At 52.4% G+C, this 15,697-nt stretch overlaps 6 protein-coding genes across 6 annotated transcripts; 5 read left to right on the top strand and 1 right to left on the bottom strand.

Annotated features, from left to right (window-relative positions):
* Nucleotides 1-1,905: 1,905 nt before the first annotated feature.
* On the top strand, nt 1,906-2,350 carry M406DRAFT_70234 (uncharacterized protein; the record flags this gene model as incomplete). Its single annotated transcript, XM_040925324.1, has 2 exons — nt 1,906-1,921; nt 1,962-2,350. The coding sequence occupies 2 exons, from the start codon at nt 1,906-1,908 to the stop codon at nt 2,348-2,350; spliced, it is 405 nt and encodes a 134-aa protein (XP_040779101.1).
* Nucleotides 2,351-3,734: 1,384 nt separating this feature from the next.
* M406DRAFT_40927 (uncharacterized protein) lies at nt 3,735-4,835 on the top strand (the record flags this gene model as incomplete). The annotated part of the gene is made up of 1 exon (XM_040924150.1): nt 3,735-4,835. The coding sequence occupies one exon, from the start codon at nt 3,735-3,737 to the stop codon at nt 4,833-4,835; it is 1,101 nt and encodes a 366-aa protein (XP_040779100.1).
* A 795-nt stretch (nt 4,836-5,630) lies between these two features.
* On the top strand, nt 5,631-7,960 carry M406DRAFT_229560 (uncharacterized protein; the record flags this gene model as incomplete). The annotated part of the gene is made up of 3 exons (XM_040915810.1): nt 5,631-5,828; nt 5,882-6,848; nt 7,671-7,960. Coding segments are annotated over 3 exons (1,455 nt in total), but the record flags the coding sequence as incomplete, so codon positions are not given.
* Nucleotides 7,961-8,912: 952 nt separating this feature from the next.
* Nucleotides 8,913-10,730, top strand: M406DRAFT_106901 (uncharacterized protein; the record flags this gene model as incomplete). Its single annotated transcript, XM_040915212.1, has 8 exons — nt 8,913-8,926; nt 8,966-9,036; nt 9,121-9,141; nt 9,298-9,639; nt 9,721-9,981; nt 10,113-10,253; nt 10,363-10,503; nt 10,581-10,730. 7 exons carry the CDS (start codon nt 8,913-8,915, stop codon nt 10,431-10,433), a joined length of 921 nt encoding a protein of 306 aa, XP_040779098.1. The 3' UTR covers nt 10,434-10,503; nt 10,581-10,730.
* Nucleotides 10,731-11,329: 599 nt separating this feature from the next.
* On the bottom strand, nt 11,330-11,908 carry M406DRAFT_329169 (uncharacterized protein; the record flags this gene model as incomplete). The annotated part of the gene is made up of 1 exon (XM_040920404.1): nt 11,330-11,908. One exon carries the CDS (start codon nt 11,906-11,908, stop codon nt 11,330-11,332), a length of 579 nt encoding a protein of 192 aa, XP_040779097.1.
* A 747-nt stretch (nt 11,909-12,655) lies between these two features.
* M406DRAFT_80617 (uncharacterized protein) lies at nt 12,656-15,571 on the top strand. Its single transcript, XM_040926005.1, has 3 exons — nt 12,656-12,798; nt 12,877-12,966; nt 13,048-15,571. Exons 1-3 carry the CDS (start codon nt 12,777-12,779, stop codon nt 15,234-15,236), a joined length of 2,301 nt encoding a protein of 766 aa, XP_040779096.1. The 5' UTR covers nt 12,656-12,776; the 3' UTR covers nt 15,237-15,571.
* Nucleotides 15,572-15,697: the final 126 nt, after the last annotated feature.

The following is a 15,697-nucleotide window of genomic DNA, read 5'->3' as shown; positions in this document are numbered from 1 at the left end:
GCTGTTGATTGTGCTGAGCCTGAATTGGACTGGGTCTAACAGCTTGATTGACTATTCTCGAGGAGAAGAGAGCTTAGAAGAGCTTTTGAGAGTCTGAGAGGCTATAGACTAGTTGCTTTCCATCCAGATCTGATATTCTGGCTTGAAAGGCTTTTCAGTTGAGCTAGATGATAGTTCCTGAGGAATAACCGCTTGCTTGCAATAGTTGAATCCTCTTATTAGCTCATATTGCTAACTTTCTTTCTGTATGCTCGTTTAAGAGATGAAAAGATCCCTAGATCGAGGGGTTAAAGAATGTGAGAGATATGAGAAAGCAAGTAAATAAGCAGTATATTGTTTTGAAAGCAAAGCTATATGAATTCATCAGTTTTATGGCTGCTATAGCTATTCAGGACTAACAGTCTAGCTTCTGAGGGGTCTGCTGGCTGGCTATGAGAGATAAAGATCTTTTTCAGCTATTCAAGTGCTATTTTATTATTTGTTTATCCAGTTTGAGTAGCTGTGAACTGCCAGCTCTCAAAAGGCTTCAAATCAAGAGGAAACTACTGTTGTTGTACTGTTTAGCCCTTGAAAATTACCAGAGGGAAGAGGTAAGCATCTGTAGTAGAGATATACTCGAGAAAAGAGATCCAGGCCTTTGAACCAGAGTTCTTTTTTTGAATTGAATATGAAGAGGAGCCTCTGAGAACTAATCCATTCATTCCTTAGCCCTCTATCAGGCTAGCTTCATCCATATTCCATCTATTAGCTGGCTTGATAACTTGAATATAAGGAAGGTTGAAAAAAACGAAACCAAAGCTGTATTATCTCTGTTATAGCTTCATTCATTCGCTCAGAGGCAATACAGCGAGTCTTCCTGATTTTTATCTCTGGATTTCTCTTCAAAAAAGCCTGAGTCTATTGCATTCCAAGAGCCTGAGAGTCTCCCTGGACCTCAAGGATCTGCTGAGCAAAGTATTTAAGTTCTGAATAGCTTAGTAGAATGCCTAAGCTTTCTTGAATCAGGATCCATTTAGCCAGTTTTCTTTCCTGATCAATAGAGAGCCTTTGCTGGTTTTCGTGGGCTGTTTTATGCGATTCCTCTCCTTCTAGGCGAGCCTGAAGAGTACTCCTTGGAATACCCCATTCCCTCGAGGCTTGCCGCTGAGACTTGCCTTTTCTGACAGCCTCAACAGTCTGGGCTAGCTCAAACTCGGAATAGGGCTTCATAACAGTCAGGTAAAGGTTTGCTAGAAAGATGAAGTTGTTTGGATCAAAATTGGTTGAGTAATAGCTATCGAACTAAAGGGGGTTGAAGAGGCGGTGAGGGTGGCCAGGGTGGCCCAAAACTACCCCGGCCCAAAACCCCCCCCTTCGACTTATAGGCTGCGCCGATGTTCCCTATCTGATTCATGGTGATGCTCTTCCCCCTGGGCTAATACTCGAAGAACGTCTGCTTTGGCCACCGTGGCTGAATCAAGCAACTGCCGTCTATTTCGAGCCAGAATTCATGCGCTGTTTCAACGGCAGGTGTTGGGACAAGGGAGATGAGATGGACGTATTTTTTGGCGTCGGCTGTCCTTACATAGGAAGAGCTCTGCTGGAAGCATGGCTGGAGGTCCACCACGACGACGGAGAGACACCGAATCTCCAACAGATGAGAAGCTTCGCAAAGCCAATAGTGCTAGAGGGACAGCCTGGCTCACATGGTGCCACGAGAGATACCGTTTGCACGCACAAGATCACCTGCGAAAAGCTCCAGAATGCCCAGAATAGACCGATCAGTTCCGGAGATCCATATACGTGGATTGAGCACGGTTGCGAAATGGGGCCCATCTATCGCTCCGTGATTATTATTGTCGATAAATAGCTAGCCTTACGACGAAGCAGAGTCCAAACAGAGCAACGCGATATCCTCTTCAAGCAATGCAGCGTTTTGCTCGTGCGTACTGGGGACGAAGACCACCTCAGTGCGCCTATAGACTTGTCGGCGTTGATCGCTGCTGGTCTGACCCTACCTCTTGGTCGAAACGAGGCTGAATTGGTCGATCCAGAGAGCAGGCAGCAGGTTGTTCGGGTACGATTGCGCACGGCTGTGCGCTCTATTATGGACCTTGAGAAGCGTGAACGAAACGCCTCAGCGCGTCTCGTGGCCATGAAGAAGGTTCTCGACATGGAGACTTTTCTCGAGGCGGATAAATGGGCTGTAGAGTGTCTTGATAATGCTAAGAACAATGGCAGCATTGATCGAGGTTATAACACGTGGGTAGCCGTTCGTGTGGCACAAGCGCAACTCGATGGCGATCGCTGCGGGCTCGAGGCTCCTCCGTTCGACGAAGAAGAGAAACGCAACTCTCTCTGGTGGTGGTGACACAGGTGGAAGATCCATGGAAGGAACAACAGTTGCTCTTGACAACAGCTGTGTGGGAGAAGCACACTGGAGATAATGAAGAATGCTAACACGTTGCAGCTTAAGACTGGCAGGGACGGCTTGCATACTACACTACATTGGTGGTGCCAATATTATGAAGATGAAGACCTAAAGTATCTTTACTAGCAGATCAAGATAAATATCTAAATTCAGTCTTTATTTGACTTCAGAATAGCTAGGATCAAAGTGTATCATTACAAGAAACTCTTATATAATGTAAATACATCTATATTGAAATCTTGCTCCTAATAATGCGATATGATCCAAGAGGTAATTATTCTATAAGTTCTGCAATTCTCTCTAGTCTTTTTTATTTTCTTCTTGCCGCTTTCTTATCTCTTGTCTTGTTTCTTTTCTTTTTCTCTTTTCTCAACCTACCTGAAGCGCTCAACCAAAGCCCAATCATCTGTGTCCAGATGGTGGCGAATTGCAAAAGCCTCAATGTTGCCAGCGTAAAGAGCCAAGGTCTCCGCTACCCGCCCGCAGGCGCCAAATTGTTGAACGCGGTGGGCGTAGGTGCACCATCCGCGCTCGACCTTGCGCCTCCTCTCAAACTGGTGTGTCTCCTCGCAGCCGGGGCAGACATTCTTCCAAGTGGATTCCTGACACATGATGGCTTTTTTGTGTATGATGAGGGGAGTCTTATTGGATGATAATGAAGATGCTAAAAAATGAGGAAAGGTGTTGAAGGACAATTGGAAGATCGATAAAGGTTGCTTTTTCTCTCTCCCCGGTATGGCGACGGGTTGATCCTTTTTATCTCTGTTCGGGTTTGATTATGAATACAATTGTATTCTTCCATCTTCAACAAGGGCGGAGTGGCCTATTATTATCACTTTCTTTGTGACTATATGGAGTTGATAAACAGAGGAGGAATCTAATCATGGAAGCAGGGGTATGTACTACTGTACAAGGCATTGTTCTCCTCACACCAAGCTTTGATTGTTCTCTTATGTCAAAGCAAGAGACATGTTTCATAGGTGTTGGTTTTTTCTCAATTGATAAGTCGTCTTCTGTTCATTGGTTTTGCAAGACATCATAGCGCTGTCATCAGAGGTAGTCAATTTACCTGTTGCATGTTTGATCGAGTCAGCTGAGTTGGTGGCTAAGATAGAATTGGTTAAAGGTTTAGCCCGCAGCCTGACTCCCTCGGCTATTGAAAGTAGGCGCCCATACCCACTGCATCTACTACGTATGTACTTAGACAACCATGGTTGAACCCCCGCAGAGGACAGACCATATCTTTACACCTTTTTTCATTGTTTCCGACTCTCACATCTGCCATTGCGACAAAGCCCAGGTCCCCAGACTGGATCTTTTCATCATGGATACGAACTCACGCCAACCAATCAGGATCGCCGTCATCGGTGCTGGCGCCATAGGACCCCGCCATGCATCAGCAGTCAAGCAAAACCCGGATGCTGCACTTGCCTGCATCGTCGACCCTAGCCCAACTGCTATCCAGATAGCTATACGGCTGGGGACCAGGTATTATCCCTCAGTGCAGTCCATGGTCCAATCAGCCATGAGCAAGCCAGATATCGCCATCGTATGCTCACCAAATGACACGCATGCCGACCTATCCACCGAACTGCTCTCGGCGGGTATCCATGTCCTCTGCGAGAAGCCTTTATCAACCGACAGCGCCAGCGGACAAACCCTCATTGCGCACGCCGCCGCAAAAGAGCTGCACCTCCTGACGGGGCACCATAGGCGCTTTAACCCGTACGTGGTCGCCGCGAAGCGCATATTGGCTAGCGAGGAGCGGTCACTCGGCCTCATCACGGCTGTGTCTGGATTGTGGGCGCTGTATAAGCCCCAGGTGTACTTCGATGAACCTACGGAATGGCATCGCACCCGTGAGGCGGGTGGACCAGTGATGATCAACCTGATCCATGATATTGATGTACTTCACTATCTCCTGGACAGCAAGGTCAAGCGTGTGGCAGCGTTTGAAGCACCGAAACGGCGTGGCTATGATGCTGAGGAGGGTGGTGCCATCCTCTTACATTTCGACAACGGCGTTGTTGGCACCTTTGTGCTGAGCGACGCGGTAGTCAGTCAGCACTCGTTTGAGATGGGCACCGGAGAGAATCCACTGATAGCAAAAACGGGTCGGGATGTTTATCGAATCTTCGGCACAGCAGGGACCCTCAGCATCCCAGACTTGAAAAGATCCTTCTACTCTGACAGCCAAGAGAAGTCATGGCACAGCCAAGTGACAGAGGTCACAGAGATTTTGGAGGACTTGTTATCAGATGATGAGAGGGCAAAGGTGCCATTTGAGCTACAAGTTGCCAACGTAGTGGGTGTGCTCAGGGGGGAGCAGCAGCCAGCGTGTACTGGAGAAGACGGGCTGGCTGCTGTCAAGGTGGCTGAAGCTGTCAAGAGAGCGTTGAGCACGGGAGGTGTGGTCGACGTGTAATTAAATTAGGCTTCTGAATAGGCTTCTGAATTGCATATCAATCTTTGTTCTTGATATTCCTCTCTTTCTCCTACTTCCCCTTCTTCTGAGATTGAAGCCTAATGACCTCCTGCCCAAGGGGTTGACCGTGGAAGATGCTCATGACAGTCTCGGCAGAGTCGCGGAGGCCGTGGCCATGGCAATTATTATGTTGGCACCAAGAGCATCGGACATTAGGGAAGAAAGTTCAAGTCAGAAGCCTCTGCTGTACCGAGTGTTCTCAGAAAGCGTATCCTACAAACGGTAGAGCGGAACATTGATGATGAAAGGGCTCTGTGTTAGAAACCGATAACAACAACGAACATGTAAGGAACCTCCTTTTATGAGTTGATAGCACGCGTTTGGATTTGCGTTCTGGGCTGGTGCAGGGATCCAGGGATGTGTTGTGGAGGGGGCCGAGGGGGCAACGTGGCAGGGTTGCCAACTGTAGCGTAGCCCCCCTCCCCCCACCTGCCCTTAGCGGCGCCTACCCGGTCCCCCATGGCTTGTTTACATCGTGCTTTGGTCAGTGATGTGATTACAGCGCTTGGCATACTACATCGCACTTTGGTCGCAATCAAGCCCTACTATTGCCATCACACGACGAGGACAGCCGCCCACCTCTCAGGATGCTCTTCAAATTGACTCTGACACAATGATTTTGAGACCGTCATGGCCGCCACACATCACCAAGGTGCCTTCGCCTCTCGCACTGGACTAGCACGTGTTCCGGCCGCAAACGCCGGACTGAGCACCGCCCAGCACCATTCCAACTCAATTGCTCCCAACGTCTCACTCTTCCTGACGAACCTACACCTTCTGGATCTTGACCTCTTGCCTGACTGGCCTGACATCAATGCCTCGACATTCATCTCTACCAAGGATGCAGCGCAGGGCCAGAAGAAGAGGATCCAGTGCGTCGAGTGGGCCCTTTACCAGCTCTTCGTCTTCTGGGACCCCGACGAGGCCAGAAATGTTTGTCTGCATACCTTGAGAATGTGGCTATTCTACTTGCTAATGTGTACCAGAAATTGAAACCATTCTTCCCACCTCTCGATCAGCTCCAGTCCACAAATCTACGAGCCGCCCTACTCCGATCCCTCGAACAACTCAAGAAGAACGGCGTCTTAGGCCGAGATGCCATACTGCGAAAGACAATGTTGGACGAGTGCAAGGGCGAGAGACTGGAGGAGGTCCTCGCCGTCCTCTCCTCTGCAGTCTTGAAGAAGGTGATTGGCCAACAGAAGCTCAATAGCAACACATGCCCTGCTATCGCGCATACCCTGGCTCTTGAGAATCGTGGTCTGCGGAAGGAGCGAGCCGATCTCGACATACTGATACTGGCGCACAAGGTGTCCCTGAGGAAAAAGCTGGACCAGAAGGCGGCCTCCCGGATACAGTACAAGAATCTGGCAAAACTACTTGACATGAAAGAGCAGAGCATCTCGAATCGCCGAAAAGCTATCCAGGACCGGCATCACCTCGTGAATCTTCCCGGAGATAACGAGTCAGGAATCCGTCGCACTGTGAGGAACAGTTGGGCGGGGGATGAACAGTGGCAAGAGGCTCTGATGTCCGGCGATTCAAATTCGTATAGGGACAACTTCTTGAATATGCCTTTTGACCGCGTCTGGAGTCGCACGGGGTCCAATCGCCTCCAAGAGCTCGACGGCCAGGGTAGCCGATTGGTTGACCAGCTTGACAGTCGAGTGCGCGCTCAGCAGGAAAGGCTGAGCAGGTGGCAGAAGCTGAGGGGCGACATGTTCGGTCACCACACCGACCAGGCTCGGAGTGCTGATTCCGCAAGCCTTGATCGTCAGAAGGGCGTCGACCTCGCCTTCGGAATACATGAGTCTCTTCAGCTTGACCGAACGAGTCCTCAGAAGCTGGCAGCCGGCAAGGCGGCCAGGTTCGGCCATGATTATAGCATTTTCCTCCAGGATATGGAGATGGAACTTTCGAGTGTCACCAAGACACCAGGACCCCGCATCTCTAGTACCTCGAATGAGCGCTGGCAACCGATGAAGATACCTGTGCAAGCGGCTCCGGCAACTAGCCGTCAGAAAGAGGTAGACGAGCCTGTCTCCGAGCTCAGCGAACTTGAAGACGAGCCACCAGAGATGCCCGCTCCGCAACCAGGCGAGCCTCTAAGCTTTCCATCACGACAAGTAGTGGGGGGTCCGGCTGAGATGGACACAGGCTTCATCACGCACACCCAAAGGCGCTCGAGGCCAAAATTGCCGCAGCCTTTGTCTAGCTTGCACGCTTTCCTGCCAAAATCTCAGTCGACCGAGATATTTCCTACAGAACACCCAAAACCTCGGCAATTCATCGAGTTAGATACGCCACATCCTCGTGCCTCACCACCAATACATCAAATACAGGACTCGTCGCCGTTCCCTGCCCGCTCGCCGACAAGAAGCAATTCACCTTCGCTCTCGTCGTCAGGGCCCCGCAACTCACCACCCCGCCGTACGAAGTCACCCGAGGAGCTACCACCTTGTCCCGCACAGCAGCAGGCAGACCAGATCCTAGCGTCCATGAGCGCCGCCTCGCCCTCTCCAGCCAAACAACCCAGACCACGTCGCACGCTCTCCCTCGCAGACCGGACCCGCCTGTCAATGGTGCGTGGAGCAAGTGCTGGGCTGGACGATGAAGATGAGATAGAGAATCACTCCCCAACACGTCCGAGCAGGCGAGCGACAACTACTTCCCGGTCGCCGACCAAACGAAAGCCAGCTACACCTACCACGATCCCCGAAAACGCAGTGGCCCTGCAACTATCGGAAGTTTCGGAAGTTGTGGCTGCAGAGGAAGACGACCTCGTTGCACGCACACGTAGGTCGATGGCCAACTTTGAGGCCGCGGAAGCGAGAGCGCGACTCGAGCGACAACGTTCAGAAAAGTGGGCGGTCAGGCAGAGGACTGGGTCGATCGCCCGGCAGCATTATTTCGATCCGGAGGGGGATGACGGTGCAGCAGCGGACAGCAACTCAACGGTCGTGCTGGAGCAATTAATAGCAAAAGAAGCCGACTCAATTGGCGCGGATTACGAGTCTATCTTTAAAAGCCGGCCTAAGATCAAAACAAGCCCACCGACGACGCCTATTCGAGGCGCTTCCGAGCGCGAATAATGTGTCCGTAGTAGAATTTAGCCATAGCCAGCCTGCGTGAACGCATCCTTATTGTAGTCTCGACTTGTTCTCAATATTATCCTGCCCCTGTGTGACTACTCTAGAGAAGAAGAAGAAGAAGAAGAAGAAGAAGAAATGGTTTGGTATTCCCAGAGATGAGACAGTTCAGATGGCTGGCATTCAGCACACTACATGGGCCTTATGATTGTAAGGTTCAAGCCTACTGCTCACTTGCAAGTCAAAACTGGTTCGGCAAGGCAATTTGTACTCAGAATTGGTATTCGACCTATACAGCTTAGTGCTGCAGACTACGTATGCATGCACCAGCATTGATGATTACGGTAGACGCTTTTTCTGCATGCTGATCCAACTGGTAGTTAGACTTGCAAAAACACTTCCTCGGCAACCCTAGTCGGCCCCATGCTTAATTTGTTGACGGATGGCAGGGGAGCGGTCTGCACGCCGGCCCAGACGGAACCTTCTGGGTCCATTTCCACACGTCCAGCCATTCTCGTTGGCCTGTCAAAGAAGGACACTATTCTGGTAGTGTCAGTGCGGATGCGTAGATCCGCGATCCGAGCATTTTACGCCGTCCGAGCGGTAGCGGGGATGCTGGCCTCGGCGAAACAGGCGAAGGGCCTCTTCACTGCCGACGACATTTTCACTCGCTAAAGTACGAGCACTACCGATTGCTTCTGCACATTTCTACCACCCAGAGCGCCTACAGTTTCGCATCGTTGATTGATTTTCCCTCTCTATCCGTCACTTCTTTCGCATGACATAAGGCGTCATGGACGCCACGTCGCCAGCACCATCCCACCAGTCCCACCATTCCCATCAGTCCCAGCAGTCCCACCACTCCGGGACATCAGTAGGCTCAGGGAGGAGCTCTCTGCGTGAGCCGACGTGGGTCCCCCTTTAAAACATGTTGTATTCAATGTAAGAAGGGCAGTCTTTGGATGCTGATCAACAGGACAGTGGCTCCACGATCCCAGATGCGCTCTCGGTCGAGGAATACGGCAGGCTATACAATGCCTATCGGGAGGGAAGTGAGTTTGTGGAACGGCAATAGTGGTGTCATTTTGCTTGTCACTGGCTGTCAGTCGCTGATTCGTTGCTACCTCCCTGTTCAGAATATCTTCTGCCCAACGACGGTGTGCGCAATGCCCCCCCTCCTCTCCAGACAAGCGGACAAGTGCTGACATACAAGCGCAGGACGAACAAGATCGTCTAGGTGCGACATTCTCCGTCATAAGATACATATGACTGATAGTGTGCGGACCGTCTGAAACTAAACCATCCTTTGTTAGACCTTCAGCACCATTGGTGGAAACTCCTTCTGGGTAACAGGCTATTCATCGCGCCGATTAGAAACCCCAGCGATGCCCTAGATATTGGGACTGGAACAGGCATCTGGGCCATCGAATTTGCGAAGCAGAATCCGCAGACGAGCGTTATTGGCACGGATCTTAGTCTGATTCAACCAAAAGACGGCATACCTCCCAACTGTACTTTCGAGCGGGAGGACAGCGAGGAGCAATGGGTTTTTGACAAGCAATTTGATTATATCCACTGGCGGTTGATGCTCACTTGCTTCAACGACTTCAAGGGCATGATCGCTAAAGTCTTTGAGCATTTAAAGCCCGGAGGGTGTAAGTCATCTCTCGGCTATGCCCCTTATTTTCAACGTGCTCCGAAGCATCGCGCCGACTGAGCTAATGGGGAATCTCAAGGGGCTGAGTTCCACGAGAGTGTCTTTGAGTTGATCCCGTCAGATGCAGCGGCGGCTGAGGTCCTCAATCGATCGGCACTGCTGCAAAGCTTCCAATACTCCCTTCAGGCAGGCTATCAGATGGGAAGAGATTTCAATTCAGCAAAAAAGTTCAAGGCCTGGATGATCGAGGCTGGTTTCGTTGACGTCGTCGAGAAGCAATTCTTGTCTCCTGTCAATGGGTGGCCGGTCGACCCGAAAGACCAGAAGATCGGAAAGTGGTGTAGGTCTTGTTTCCCCCTTTTAAACAGCACATTTTTCTCCTGAATCATACCATTACATACCATTATTTCCAACTCTTTTATACAAATTACCTCATCACACTACCAAGCCTATGCTAATATCGATTTACAGACTGTCTCAACATGCTCAAGTTCCCAGGGAGTATTACCAAGCTGCTCCAGTCCGCCGGGATCCCTCCCGATGAAATCCCCGCTTTCCAACAACAAATCCGTGAGGACGTCACATCAAGACATATGCGTGTCTACCACCCTCGTAAGTTATATATCCAGTCTTGCTCAATCACTTCCAATCCACAACTTATTGCATGTTCTCCACCGCGAGGAAGCTCGCCACCTTCTGTAGCTGACATTCCTTGTCTCAGTGTATGTAATCTACGGGCGAAAGCCTGCTCATTACAGAGAAGGATTTACCCAATCGGGGCCACTATTCTAGGTTATCGTCGCAGGTCGCTATGTAATGCATGTGGTGCCGCAGCCACGGTCACGGTGTCGACGACGTCAAGGTATGCAGAACATCTGCAGACCAACAGCAGATACCAGTCTGGAGCCTTCATTCGCGTGCTAATTTGGTCACTTTCAGGGTACAAAATGGAGTCCGCAAGTGAAAGATCAGTTACCTTCACCATTGCTAGAATTGATCGATCGAGAGAGGGGGGGAGAGAGGGGGAGAGAGGAAAAGAGAGAGTAGAGCCGATAAGAGTATACCCATCATTTACTTGTTCACACCTCCAATCTCATTATATAACATACAATCTTTAAGACCCCGCGTAACTGCTATACCCAAATGCATTTTGAATCTCAAATCTACATGATTACTCTTGAAACTTTCTCTAGGTCTTCTTTCTCGCTACGAAACCTCACGAAGTATAGCATAGTATAGTATACAATGATGAGGGGGAACTAGTTGAACCAGGATGTTGTGGCAGCAGCTTGAATGGATTAGATCGCAACTGTCTGGCCCTTTTTTGGAGCTCGTGAAGACGATCATAGATCCAGGAACACGGAGGGAGGCTAAAGCCGGGGGCGGGTGGCTGCTTTTGCAACTGGTCCCAATGGAGAAGAGGGCTTTCCGTCTACAGGCTCGAGTACACACACACATGAGAGATATACGATGTTGACTTTTGGACACAAGAGATTTGACATTTACTGAGGAAAAGCGAGATCTATCATTGACTGTTCCCCGGTCTATGCGTAATGTACGAGTTTTATGTATGCGCTCAGGGAGAATAACCTTGGTCAGGAGATGGTGCCGCCCTATCAATGAACATAGCATCCCGAGAAAATGCCGTGACGCACACTCGTAATGGTACAAGTTCGACGCTTCAGCATCTACCAGCCCTGCTTGGCCAGAACCCTCACTCGCGAACATGTTGCCTTAAACCCCTCCTTAAACCTTGCTCGCCACCTCTCTCTCCTCAGCCTCTTCCTCTTGAGCCCGCCTCGCTCATGAAACCGCTGCTTCGTCTGATCAGCACGCACGCGGTTGAGCGAACACTTCATGTTGAGTATGGCGAGGCCCCGCGCGACGTCAACGCCGTTTTGTAACTCCACGGTGCGCCCAATGACGGGTCGCAGTCGGTATTTAACATCCGCAGGCCTTTCGTAGCCCAGGTGTTGCCGGTTGGTGAGTAAATCCTGGACGGTCGGGGAGGACCAGGAAGAGAGGCCAAGACCGTCCATGTTGTTGTCGACGACACTCTGAGAGGATCGGGGGAGGGCGCTGGTGTTTGAGCGGGGAGCGACCCAAGGGTTGAGGAGGGAGGCACCCGAGGCTGCTGAGGAGGTGTCGTTGGACTGGAAAATGGAGCGGCTGGCGAAAGATGTGGCACTTCCTGGCCCTGAAACTTGATTTTGTCGTTGCTGCTGCTGCTTCTGCTGCTGTTCATGTTGCCTCATGTAGGAGGCCATGTTGGCCATCGAGGAGTTGCTTGGTGGGGGAGCAGGTGCGTCTGCTTCTTGAGATCGCTGCCGAGTGGCTGAGAAGTATCGATGGGACGCAGGGCCTCCAATGGAGGACGACGTTGAGCTTGTCGGCAGCGCAGTCGATGTGGCCCATCGCGAGGCGGCGCGTCCTATGAGGACGGCGGTCTGATATGATCGCAGCTCCATCTTCTGCTGGTCGAGTCAGTACGCGTGTGGTATGTCGTTGACAGGTGGGAGCAGGTGTTGCACGAACAGCAGAGGTGTTGCTCCACAATCATTGGCCCGCACCGAGTTTCTCCCGCAACAGGTGTTGAGGTAGTGGAGGTGGAGGTGATGATACAGATACAGACAATAGGAAGGAAGCTTGATGTGCCGGATTCTAGCCAACAACTTTTTGCCCGTGCGGATAAGTATATGCACTAGGCTTATGCACACGACCACGGTAACCGAATTACCTGGATTACCTGCCCCTGTCCTAGGCCCTGAGCCACTGTAATCTAGCCTGCTGCAGGCGCTGCATGTTATGATGTTATGGTAGTAGCAGGGGGGGCCCTTGAGCCGCATTGGGCCTGGTCCCGTTCTCCAAAAAGTCCTCCGTGGCGGCGGCGCAACAAACAAACTTCAACCGTGCCTTTGCTTCTGCTGTTGCGAACCGCCCAACTTCAGCCAGCACACCTCGAAAGGGCGTCTTCTTACTCCGAGACCGAATCCATCAGCCACCAACTATTATCGCTGGGCAATCGAATTATAAAGTGACAGCCCATTGTCAACGCGCAGAACAATCCGATCGTGGTCCAGACTTTAGGTCACGGTGACGCTCGGAACCAGGCAAGAGGACCAGTGCAGCGCAACCATGGCGTTCAATCCATACGGAGGTCGGTGGTATTCTGAAAGGAGAAAGCAGGAGAGTCATGATCGTGACGATGATTTGCTGACGGACCGCTTCGATATAGCTCCAGGTAACCCATATGGACTACCTCCATCCTTCAGTGCCTTTCCCGGCTCCAGCGGCGCGCCTGGAATGGCCCCTCCGCCAGGTCTAGGTAAAGACAGCTCTCCTTCCTTTTCGTCTGTTGTGATGATCCCAGCCAGCTGACAGCCTACATGTACAGGTCCTCCACCAGGCATGTCCTCTGCCCCTGGATTGGCACCTCCTCCAGGTGTCCAGCAAGCCAATTCTGCCACACAAGCTAATCGACCAAGTGGACTATCCGCCTCCTTCCAGCCGCCCCCGAACCTGCCCAACATAAATTTCAATGCCCCCGTGATTCGCCTCGGTGCGAGTGGCCTGCCTCCCAAGCCTTCAGCGGCAGCGGCAGCAGCAGCAACTGCACCAGGCCCTGGCCGCAGGGAGAGCGATGCGCCTCCATCGGCGGGTGGGAACCGGCCTGGTGTCGGTGCTGAGCGCAACATTGAGCAGTCGCGTGCAGCTGTTAGAGAGAGCATGCAGGCACTACAGCCCCCGACACAAGAAGAGCGGCTGCGCACGATATTCCTGCACAAGGTACCGGCTAGCCTAGGCGGCGATGAGGGGATTGAGAAATTTCTAAACCTGGTGGGCAGGTTACGTCGCTGGGACTCGGCCAAGTCCAACCTCACAGACCACAAGGGTGAGACTTTTGGCTTCGCGCAGTACGATGATACCGAATCCCTCTCCGTCGCCGTCGAGCTCCTCAAGGACATCGAGCTGCCAGTCAACAAGCAAGAGCCCACGGACGGTCCCATCCCTGATAGCGATGGCGAAGGCGACGGCGATGGCGACGGCCACGGGATCGACAAGGCCAAACTACAAGTCGCCGTTGACGAGAGTACAATCAAGTACCTGGAGACGTGGGAGGAAAATTTAACCGACAACAGCGGCAAGCAGGAGAGGATGGAAGCCGCCAGGGCTTCTCTCAAGCAGGCTGTGCGCAATCTCTTCTACCCACGCCTACTCAAGGCCGAAGATGGAGAAGGGGGCACCACCATGGGTGATGGAACAAACGCAAATGGCGAGAACGTCGAGGTGATCAACATCCCGCTGGCGCAGGAGGACGAACTGGCAGACATCCCAGCGGAGATGCGGGAGGTTGTGGCGCAGGAGATTGCAGCCTTCCGAGAGCGCAGCAACCGGAGAGATCTCGAGCGGTTGAGACGCGAAGAGGAAATGGAAGAGATGGAGCGCCGACGAAATGGCGCGCGCCCGTCCCGTCTGGATTCCCCGTCGCCGGGCGCGAACTCAATCCCCCTCGGCCCGCGAGGAGTGCTTAACGCTCCCTCAGGTCCACGTGGCGCAGGGGGTCGCGGCGTAGCGTTCGTCAATGGAGTAAATGGTGACATGCGCGATGGCGAGGACACGGACGCAAGCGACGAGGAACTCCACCAGCGGGAACTGTCGAGGCAAAAGGCCGAGGACGACAAACTGTACCTGGAAGCAGAGCGCAAGTGGGTTAATAGAGAACGCCAGCGTGCTGCTGCTCTGGAACGGGAGACGGATCGGGAGAAGGCTGAGGACGACGGCCTGGCCCGGCGCAAGGAGGAGCAGTTTGAGCGCGAGAAGAACTGGGACGACGAGAAAGAGGCGAGCCGCAAGTCGCATCCCTACTACCGCGATCGTGCAGGCTGGGCCAGGAAGCGAGCACAAGACCGTGGCGAAGAGGAAGGACGTGATGAGGCGGACCGGAGGGCAGAGGAGTCCCAACGGCGCAGGGAAGCAGCCGAAATGGAGCAGGCCCGGGACATGGCCGACTCATTCCTCAACCAGCAGGCCCAGGAGATGGAGCAGAGGCAGGCTGCTACAGCCGCTGCTCCTGCACGCTTTACACTATCTCTTGGTGCTGCTGCCCAGAAGGCACAAGCTCGGTCAGGACCTCAACGCAGGACCATGGCCGAGGTGGAAGGTCTGCTGGACGACGAGGAGCAGGAACAGACCACAAAACGGCAGCTTGTACCGATCAAGTTCGAGCCGATCGCCGATGCCAAGGCCATGACTGAGGAGGAGATCCAGAACGCGGTCAAGAGCCTGGCACAGGAGATCCCCGCCACACAGGACGGCCTCTGGGCGTGGGATGTCAAGTGGGACTATCTCGAGGACTCGATCATCACAGAAAAGCTGCGGCCTTTTATTGAGAAGAAGGTGGTCGAGTACCTGGGTGTACAAGAGCAGTTGCTGGTGGACGTTGTCGAGGAGCATCTGCGCAAGCATGCTCAACCCGCAGAGCTGGCCGAGGAACTCGAGGGCCCGCTCGAAGACGATGCGGTCGATCTGGTCAAGAAGTTATGGAGGATGGTCATCTTTTTCACCGAGAGCGAGAAGAGGGGCCTACCAGCCTAGTCTGCACATTGGGGACAGCGTTGACACAAATCACACGCTGGAAGGGTGGCAAAGGACAAGAATGGTCCCGGGACTCAGGGGCTGGCTGTCTTTCTACTGCTGGGCTACATTGAGAGGAGGACAAGAAGGACTGCGCGTCCACCACACAGCCGCACGTCGACCTGCTGCACACTAGCCATGGATTGCACGCAAATAAATTATAGGAGTGAACCATGACCACTACCTGCTCGAGGAAGGGCTAAGATTGCGAAGGAAGAAAGAAAAGAAAGAAAAAAGTGAATTGGACAGGGAACGAGAGCACGTAAACAAAAACCGTGTTTATGTTTGTCATAGCGAACAGGCTTCTCTGACCGAGGCTGATGGCGCTCGTGCAATGAATGATGCGGATGGGTCTGAATGCGCGATATCCTTTTTTAAAGGTGGAAGTTCCATACGAGACCATAAGGCAGCAGGTTGAGATT

Source organism: Cryphonectria parasitica, assembly GCF_011745365.1.
Source record: "Cryphonectria parasitica EP155 unplaced genomic scaffold M406scaffold_3, whole genome shotgun sequence".
NCBI classification, from domain to species: Eukaryota; Fungi; Ascomycota; class Sordariomycetes; order Diaporthales; family Cryphonectriaceae; genus Cryphonectria; species Cryphonectria parasitica.
This window is presented reverse-complemented; position numbering and strand designations above follow the sequence as displayed.